This window comes from Drosophila sulfurigaster, chromosome 2L (genome assembly GCF_023558435.1).
Source record: "Drosophila sulfurigaster albostrigata strain 15112-1811.04 chromosome 2L, ASM2355843v2, whole genome shotgun sequence".
NCBI classification, from domain to species: Eukaryota; Metazoa; Arthropoda; class Insecta; order Diptera; family Drosophilidae; genus Drosophila; species Drosophila sulfurigaster.
The window spans coordinates 14,771,517-14,781,862 of NC_084881.1; the positions used below are offsets into that span (position 1 = coordinate 14,771,517).

Below are 10,346 nucleotides of genomic sequence, written 5' to 3' on the forward strand. Positions count from 1 at the left end.
TTTCTAGATTTCTATAAAAACACAAATATAGCAAGCTGCTTCAATAACGCGCCTCTCTCCATGCAGTTCAATATGTACCAATATACTATATGAAGTGTAAGCAGATATCGATTATTGGCGTTTATTTAAATTGGAAAATTTTCGAAAATAAAACATTTTAAAAGAAGTCTTATAATAATATAAAAAAAATCTGATCTATTGAACTAATTTATTTCGATTAATTTGTTCGCATTAATTATGTTATTTATATACAAAATCATCGATGTTTGCTATGAAAAAATCGACTATAAAGAAAGGTAAAAAACATCGATACCACCAAATTGCCAACGATGTTTCTCCATCTCTAATTGTGTTGTGCGAGCTGAACGTTTCGTTGGTGCATATTATTATTTTGTGGATATTATAAAACCATTGATAAATTATGTGAAATAAGCAGAAAATGTTAGCTCATTTTCGCATGCAAACTGTCCGTGAACAATGCAAAAACTGCACGGCAACGCAGTTAGGTGAAAAAATCGAATTGCAGCAATAACAAACAACGAAAAGGTGACGCGACGACGACTCGATTTCTCACAACGACGACGACGACGCTCGTTTTTTTTAACGTTCTTTTCTTAACTTGTCACTGGCAGCAGCGACACATTGAATACATTACGAAAAACTACAATTTAACAATTGCAAAGACGTCGTGAAAAACGTACAACCACTCGTGCAGTGTATGCGACAAATTCCCAATCAAAAAAAGGTACAGTGAAAATTTTTCGTCGATTGTCGGCAGCAGCAGCAAGCAAAACAGCACCACAAAGCGGGTACAACAATAAGAAGAAGAAGAAGCAGCAGCAGAAAGTGAACAGCAAAGAAACAGAGCAACAACAAAAACAAGGAGAAACGGAATTCAAATTGTAGTGGTATTGGTGTATGTGTGTGCGCTCAAATATAAATACAAACAAGAGTCGAAACAACAAAAAAAGAAAAACAAAAATACAATACAGTAAATGCTTGTGCTGAAAAAATGTCACATTTGCCATTGGATGCAAGGGCCATACTCCAGCACCTAAATGAATTGGGTTATAGAAATATATCCGCCGAACAACTACGTGAATTTCTAAAAGGTAAGACTCCCCGACCTCAGCTCTATTCCCCTTTTTGAAACTATCCAACAACCAAAGGCAGCAAAGCAGTTCCCGCCATTGCATATACACATACATATACACACCTATACATACAAAGTATATGGGCATATGTGTGTGTCTTGTGTGCAATAAGCATTTGAAAGATTTGTTGATTTGTTTTATATGCAAGTTTATTTCTATTTTCGCACAAATTTTACGAAACGATTCGTCACCATTTTTTGTTCGCTTTTAAGTACGAGAAAAGCACAACGGCGTCGACGACGAATGAGAAAAACGAGTATTACTCGCAAATTGTAAATAGCAGCAGCAGCAGAAAGAAATAACGAACAAAATTTGCCACAGCGCTTTGTTGTGTACTTGAGGTTACACACACATACACAGCGGAGAGTGCGAGTGTGAGTGTGCTTTGTGTTATATACACATTCAATTGCAGGCGTTTTAGAGCAAAGCAACGCCAAATACTACAACAACACACTGTGTTGGCCGATGGGCCTCACGGCACTTTCTGCTCTTGTGTGTGTGCGTGTGAGTAATGTGTGTGTATATAAGTGTGGTCATGTTTCGGGTTCTCCATGGCATAGACACACATATGGACGCATATACATTTGTATGTATAAATGCCGAAACTCGTAAAATGTGCATGGCCCCGTCTAGTTCATACAACACTTATTGTGTTTGACAGTCTGGCAGCGCCATCTAAAACTTCATGCTAGTGATGTAAAAATAACGATGTTTCGGTCGATATATCCTAATATAAACTCAAATTGAGCAAAACAAACGTTTTTATTGGAATAACCTCGTATAAGTATTACCAATAAGCATATTTGAAAAAATTAAACAAGAAAAGCTTCGATAGTAGCATCCCTAGCTCTCACGAACACATATAACAGTACATTACATGGTCATACACGTTTGCATCTGTGTGTGTGCGCGCTTTGAAATTGTGCGTTTCGTGTTTTTTGTTTTTGCTTTGCTCTCGACGTTCATGTTGTCGTCTCTTATTTGTTATCCATTTTTTCCACTCCACTCTGATGGTGGCGGTTGCTTTACTTGGTCTGCTGTGGTGAATTTTAAGCAACAAAAAACCGTACTACAATATCACGTAGTTTAGTGTTGTTGTTGCAAATGAGGCAACATCTTTACATTGCGAGCCAGCTGCCAATAATCTACAAGACAGACGTGCAAGCATATGTGTTTGTATATAAGTACATATGTGTACGTATGTAGGTAAAATAAACGTGTGCGGCTCATTTTGTTAACCAAACGGTCGACGACTCGACTCTCGACTCGTGGTTGTTATTGCTTTGCTGCTGTTGACATGGCTGCCTGCTATTCAACCCTTTACATACATTTGTATGTACGCTTAAATGTATGTGTGTGGAGCGCATGTGTGTGTTTGTGCTGCGCATGCAGTGTGTGTGGTGCGCTCGTAACGGACAACATAACAATGTATGAATGTCTTGCACACGAGTGTGCAATGTGAACTCGTTTTTTTATTTTTTATTTGTTGGTTTGTCTGTTTTCTTTAATTTATTTTCGTATTATAATTTATCCGGTTCCAATTCGTTGTTGACTACACAGCTGTTGTTATTGTTGGCGCGGTAGCAGTTATCGATTTTGTAATCGATATAACTCGCCAGCAACACTGCCGGTCTCGAATTTGTTATTTCTATCCTCATCCTTTCTCTTTGCCTTGTAGTTGTTTTGAGTGTGTAGAAATCGATAGTTTCATTCGATAGCACACTATGTATGTACATATTTGTTTCTAATTTACAAAGTGTGGCAACGCTTTTATTAAATATGTGTTGCTTGCGATGCCGGTTTTCGTTTATTATTTATGTGTTGTGTAGTTTTTAAATAATTAAAGCACATCAATTTTATGTTATGTTGGTTATTAAATATGAACAAGAAAAACAAATGAATGCACGTGAATAATCAAGAAAACAATGGAAATATGTTAAATGGATGCTGTGTGAAGCTTTTGGTTTGTTGGCTGCTGTCCGTAGGCTAAGTGCAATAAAAACAATTTAAACTAACTCTATCTCAATTTGCTTATATCTCTTTCTCTCTCTCTCGTTCTTATAAATGCATTAGCTTATTTGCGCCTAAAGGTATGCAACCGCATTTGGATAAGCAAAGTGCTATCAACAGCAAACTTTCAACAACAGCAGCCACAACAACAAGAAGGGAAACTCCTGAACAACAGCATCAGCAGCAGCCACAACCAGAGCCACAGCCTCACTCACAGCCACCGCAGCGCTCTAAAGTAAAGGTGATAAAGAGCAAGCGTCCACTTTGCCATTTCAAGTTCTATTTGGACATACGCGATCATCAGTTAACCAAGCGCATAGAGAGCGAAATAAAAGCGCTTGGCGGCAACCTCGAGTTCTTTCTCAACGACAGTATTACACACTTCATAACCGACAAAGAGCGAAGCACAACATCATCAGCAGTAGCCGCTGTAGTTGCCCCAAATAGTCGCAGTCAACATCAACAACAACGACCTGCAACACCTTTAACACCGGCCACACCAAATACACCGCAATCGCAAGCATCAGCAACGATCGGCAATGAGGATGGCAGCTGTAGCACTTCTTATCCACGCAAAGTTCGCCAAACGCGCGCCGACGCAATTCTAAGTCGGGTGCGCGAAGCACAACAGCAAAGTCAGCAGAGTCCATTGCGAGGTGCAATTGAATTGACGCACCAACAGCCGCCGGGCAAATCACTGTCATACGTTGTGTGGCAAACGGAATACGCATTACGCTTCTTTCGGCGCATTCAGACCGAGTTGCGACAATATCTGCAGGAAGGTGCTGTGACAACAACAACAGCAGCGGGAACAGCGAACATACTGCTGAAGGGCAGTTACATTAAGATCGAGAGCATTAAACGCAATCATCGACCGTATTATCATTTGCTGAAGCAGCCCGAGGAGTGGCCTAAAATTGATTTGAGCAGCGACGACGGCGCATTTCGTTTGCAGGCAAAAGCGAAGCTGCTGGAGCAGAGCATGACACGCAAGTCGCTCGGCTCACGGACATCGCAACGGCAACAGGAAAAGCACAAGGAGCAACAAACAGTGTCACTGCCACAGCAGCCACAATTGGTGGTATTGCAACACAGCGCGTTGCAAGCGTGCAAAAAGCAAACCGAGAGTCCAGATCGCTCACATTGTCGCGAACTGAAAGAGTCGAGTGATAAGCAGTGTGGTGTTTGTGAGATTTGTAAAATTGAATACGATACGCTGAGCATTCATTTGCAGAGCAAGGATCACGAGTTGTTTGCCAAGAACTCGGGCAATTTTGTGGCTTTGGATACGCTCATTGAGGTGTCGGCCAGCGTAAAAGGTTTTCTGCAACGCGAAGCGGAACAAGAGCAAAAAGAGCGAGAACAGCAGCAGCAACAGCAGAAGATTTTCACCGATATGGAAGTGGATGAGCTGCTCAGCGATAGCGCACTTGCTCTCAGCTTGAAGGCGGCAATCAATCAAACGGACGCCGATGCACTGCAGCAAACACTCAGCAGTGGCAACAACAATAACAGCAACAGGCAACGACCGTCGCCAGTGCTGCGCGAGAAATCGAAGCGCATCACCAAGGGCAAGCATTCCTCTGAAAAGTTCCAAGCAACAACGCCCAATAATTCTCCAACAACAGCAGCAACAACAAGCAATCCAGCGCCAGCTGCAACAACTGTTTCGCCCACAAAGAGAGGGACGACGACAACTTCTTGTAATCTGCTCGAGTTGCACGCCAGCAATGCGACAACCACCGCTGCCACGCCCACAAATCCCACGCGTCGCAAAACCAACAATTCGGTGTTGTCGCCACCAATACGCGCCATGTTGCCGCCGTCATCGCTGTACAAAGTTGTGGAGGCCAGCGATGCAACAGCAACTCCACCGCGCGTCCGTCGTGGTGGTGTTAACAATGCAACGACGAATCTGGATTCACCTTCGCTGATTGTCAAGTTCCAGAAGGTGCGACAATCGGAGTTGCAACGACTGAATGGCGAGGCCGAGAACTTTATGTTCCCCAGGAGCAACACAGCGACAACGCGAAGCAGCAGCGAGCTGCTGACGGATGTGGATCGCCAGACAACGTCGGATGTTGTGCGTGGCGGGCAACACAGCGTTTCGTCGTCGACGAACAGCACCAACGATAGCACCAGCGAGGAGCAGCTGGATGCTGCATTGGCAGCGGGAGCGGGAGTGGCAACAACGCCAGCATTGGTGCAAGGACGCGCTGCTGTTGTGGGAAGAAGACGCAAAGGTGTTGCTGCGGCGCAGCAGCTGCTGTCGACTGGCAGCACAAGCAGCAGCAATGGCAGCAACAACCAGCACCAACAGCAGCAGCAACAACAGCAGCGCTTTCCAAACGCCCCCATCCAGCCGGAAATGCAACCGTTAAAACAGCCGCGTCAGGCAACGGCGGCCACAAGGAAGAGCAGTCGCATGGCCACGGCCATTGTGACGGCGGCGACGACGAGCAGTCAACTGCAGTTGCGTCGTCAGCGCGGTGGCAACAAACTGGAGGATCGGATGGGGGAACAACAGCAACAACAACAACAGCAACCACAACAAGAACAGACTACAACAAATCACAAAAAGCTGATAGCAGCACAGCAACAACAACAAGAGGAGGATGAACATATGGAAGTGGAAATAGAGGAAGATGTGGAGGAGATGATGATGTCGCATGATGAGTCGAGCTGTTCGTCAGGCAGCGATGAGGATTATGTGGCCAGCAGCAAGTTGCACAAATCACTGCCAGCAACAAGTCAACGTGCTGCGGACACACGCGAAGAACGCGCTGCTCGACGTCTCTCGAGGCTAACGCTAAGCACGAGTCGCAACGAGTTGCAACGAGTGACGCCACTGAAATGTGGCAGACGTGGCAAACAAAAGCTGAATGCAGTCAAGAATAGCAAACTCAATAAACCACAACTAATAACAGCAGCAGCAATCACAACGACAACGCCAGCAACTCCAACAGCAACAAGTCCAACCAAGAAAACAGCTGCAGCAGCAGCAGCGACATCGCCCAGCAGCGAACAGATGTTTGACTGCAGCAAGAGCGTGCGTCTGCAGCGAATGCGATATGCATTCGAGACGTCGCCGAGTGCCGAGTTGTGGCATCATGTGTTTCAGCGCCAAGATGCCGGAGAGGAGCACTATTATAGTTACTACGGTTCGACGCGTTATCGCAAGTTGCCCTACGAAATGGGTCCCATACCCATGGAGCGCACCAAGCCACACAGTTGCAGCATCTGTCAGCAGCAACAACAACAGCAGCAGCAGGTTGAATGCAAGCCACAAGCGTTGTTGCAACCGATAAAGGTGGAGCGTGATGCAGAGACGGACAGCAATCAGACGGCGGCAACGACAACGACGACGACAACATCCTCGATGTACAAGCACAAGAAGCTGCATCTGCTGCAGCGATATCAACAGGAGCAACAGCAACAGCAGACACAACTCAACAACATTGCCGTGCCGATAGCCAAATGTGATAGCAAGGCGAGCACCCCCGAGCTGCTGGAGCGTGACTTTGCTCCGTTGAGCGAACGCGGTCAGCTGGTGGAGCGTGTGCGTGCCGCCTCCACGCAGAGCAGCACGAGCAGCACCAGCTGCAGCCAGAAGAGCAGCAGCATCAACAAGCAGTTGGCGCGAGTTGTTGATCTGCCGCCGCGCAAATCGCCGCGAGAACACGCCTCGACGCTGGCCTTGGTCAGTTGCATCATTCGCCAGCGTCAGGATTCACAGAGTAAAACCAACTCGGAGGCAGAGGAACCACCACCACCGACGACGGCTCCCCCGCCGCCAGTTGTGGTAAAGAAGCCGATTAAGCAGGAATTGGTGGAAGCTGTGACGCCGCACAAGACGCGTTCGCAGGCAGCGACGCCTGTGGAGGAGCTGCGCTTTGCCACCGAGATCAGTGAGACTGTGAAGCGCATGCGACGGGGCCAAAACAAATACGACAGCGTGCCAACGCCAACAACTCCAGCAGCGGAACGGACGACGCCAGCCCGTTGTCGTCGTCCGGCCAACAATAACAGCAACAACAACAATGAGGTGAACATGGCCAACACTTTGAGTTATTCGCGACGCACAACAACGGCGACAACGACGACAACCTCAACACTGCTGGGCAAGCGTAAGCGACGCCAGCTGGGCATGAAGACGACGGGCGGCAGGGGGACAACGTCGGGACAACAGCAGCATCAGCAGCAGTCGCATCAACAGTTGTTGCCGGGCATACGCAAGTTGCCGAGCAAGAAGGGATTGCTCGAATACGAGATGGAGGGCAGCGCGTTGAAGGCTTTGGATGCCAGCATGCAGTATGTGAGTCCCATGTTGATTGCCTGGCAAATTGACAAATATCTCGAGCTAACTGGCCGCGACTACGATCTGCAAGTCGACGATGAGGTGCAACAGCAACAACAGCAACCGGAGTCCAATGTGGAGTTGCGTGATGATGTTGTGCAGACGCCGCCGCCAACGGATTGTTTTACCAGCGAATTCGATTTGTGCGATCTGCTCGCTGGCAGCGGAGGCAGCGGCGATGACGATGAGTTTGCTGTGCGCACGGGTTGCCGGCGCAATAGTCGACTGAACTTGTTTAGCAGCTATCAGCGGAAGCGCAAGTGCCTCAAATCGAATCGCACAGGTTGGCCGCGTGTCCAGCGACGTCGTGCTGCAAGATCACTGCCCCACAATGATGATGCGCCGATCAATTTTCACGAGTTGGGAGTGTTTGACGATGCAAAGCAGCAGCAGCAGCAACGTGTCAAGCAGGAACCGCTTGAAATGGAAGAGGAGCAGACGACAGCAACCACGGCGACGACAACAACGACGACGACGTCGACGACAAAAGTGGCTGAAAAGGAGATCATCAAGGAGCAAGACGATGACGACAATGATGAGAGTGCTGCCCATGGCAAAGCTGATGGCGATGATGATGATGGAGAGCAGAGTGCACGCGAGGATGTGGTAATGACGCCACCAGCCACTGATGTCGATGAACAGCTGGGCAACGACGATGACGACGAGGAAGTAGAGGCGGAAGAGGAGGAGGAGGCGGAGGCAGCAGCAGCCAGCGATGAGGATGATGATGAGACAATGGCCGATTCAGTGGAGGAACAGCAAAATGATGAGGCGGAAATTGAAGCCACCGATGCCGATGTCGAGGAGGATGAAGACGATGAGGAAGATGAAGATGAAGAGCAGGATGAGCAGGAGGACGAACCGGAGGAAGAGCAGGATGACGAAGAGGAGGAGGAAGCGGAAGAGGAGGATGTCTATGAAGATGCCTATGGTGATGAGGAGGTGTCAACGACAACAACCACTCACGAACAGCAGTTGACATTACAAAATCTCAACAAGTCGCGCCTCAAATCGAAATCGCCGACCACAAAACGTGATTCGCTTGCCAAGACTGCAGAGCAGAGTCCGGCGAAAGAGGAGCAACGGCTGTTGACCCTGCAAACGAGCAATGGCTTCTGCCTGAATGTGACCACATCCACGCCGAGCACTCGACAGCCGCGTCATCGAACGCCCCAGTTGAACGGCAGTCTCGGGAGTTGCATATCACCCAGCGAGAAACTGGGCGATAATTCGGACATCTTTACGGTGTCGTCGGATGGCCTAGAGACCGATATGGATCTGAGCAATACACAGGCGGGCGATTCACTGGAGCATTGTCAGCATCAGCATCAGCATTTGACGCCCACCAAGCACAAGTTCGACATTAGCAAATATGCGCCGCCCAACAATGGCAAGGCGGCGAGCAGCTGTGCAGCGGAGGCGGCGACGGCAGCGGTTAAATCGCTGGCCATATCGCAGTTCCTGAAAAAGGAGGTGCGTGTCACTTGCCGGCGATTGCGTGCGCCATTTCGTCGCTTTCGATATCGTCGCTGATCATCTTCATCATCGTCACTCATTGTTGCCAGCAGCAGCCATTATTATCATTAATAAGCCAATGTGTTTAGTTTTAATATATCACACACACACACGCACACACAATTGTAAAGCCGTTCAACACGAGGATCAAATTCATTCATTCATCATCTCTCGCACAATTGTTGCACCTCTGTAAATGGCACATGCTCTCAGTCTCTCATTTGTTGTTGTACACACACATAATTAGCATCAAATTGAAATGCAAAACATCATAAGAAAGGAAAAAAAGAACTACACTACATACGTAAAATAAGCATAGTATAATTTTAGTTTAGGACAAATTCCATACCCTTTAATTCGCCACTTAGTTGAGTATCCCCAAAACAAAAACACAACTAAAATCTTACCATTAAAATAACGACATACGTTACGTTTAGTTTACCAACAAATTTGTTTCGAGAAATAAATTCTATATAAATATATCAACATTGATGCTCAAGCTATTGTAAAATAAAAATGAGAAAACTACGAAAACATAAAACCAAAAGCAATTGTAAAGAAAAAAAAACTAAAAACAAAGAGAAAACATTAAACATGCAATTAAACTATATATTCTATGTGGTATATATTGCTTTTCATTTCACACATCAGTTGAAACGTTTCAATTCTTTGTGCAATCCATTTAAAATGATGTGTATTAATGTGAATATTGCTTTGTTTGCTGCAGACCTCCGAAAGCTTATCAAACATGATGAACGCTTGGCGACGAACTCGAAGGAAGACCATTTCAGCAGTCTGCATAAACGGGACACCGTCAGCTCACGCGCTAAACTAGGCGGCGACAGCCGGGACAAGGAGAATGCTGCTGTTGCCGGTGCCGTCGCCGTTGGTCAGGACTTGGAGCGTCTAGCTGGTGGCAGAAAAAAGGTCACAGAGGATGTCTTGAACTTGGCGTCCGTTTTGCAGCAGAAACTGTCGCTCGACACCGCAAAGAAGCCGCCTGGAGCAACTGGTTTGGATTGTAAACGTCGCAGTCGCAGTAAGACTCGCAAGCATCCGAGGGAAATTAATAGAGCTGCATCCAGTGATGAATCCGATCCCAAACAGGAACGAACAAATGCCACAAAAAGTCGTTCCAAGTTACGCAAATCTTCGCGTACTCGCAGCACTGGCCGCTCTTTAGCTTTGGGTATGCGAAAGAAATTCTTAATTGTTATTCGTTGCTTATGTTTTCTTATTTAATTTTTAGTTCGTGCCCAGTCCAAGCATAAGACAAAGAATCCACAGAGCGATCCGGTGGCCTTATATCA

At 46.8% G+C, this 10,346-nt stretch overlaps 1 protein-coding gene across 3 annotated transcripts; it reads left to right on the plus strand.

Annotated features, from left to right (window-relative positions):
• The first annotated feature begins 328 nt into the window (after positions 1–328).
• On the plus strand, positions 329–10,021 carry LOC133850807 (protein chiffon). Of its 3 annotated transcripts, none has more exons than XM_062287015.1 (3): positions 329–1,112; positions 3,228–8,994; positions 9,764–10,021. In XM_062287015.1, the coding sequence occupies exons 2-3, from the start codon at positions 3,247–3,249 to the stop codon at positions 9,869–9,871; spliced, it is 5,856 nt and encodes a 1,951-aa protein (XP_062142999.1). In that variant the 5' UTR covers positions 329–1,112; positions 3,228–3,246; the 3' UTR covers positions 9,872–10,021. The 3 variants fall into 3 exon arrangements, with proteins under 3 accessions (XP_062142999.1, XP_062143001.1, XP_062143000.1); XM_062287016.1 differs by lacking the exon at positions 329–1,112 and adding an exon at positions 3,097–3,117; XM_062287017.1 differs by lacking the exon at positions 9,764–10,021 and having other exon boundaries at positions 3,228–9,660.
• Positions 10,022–10,346: the final 325 nt, after the last annotated feature.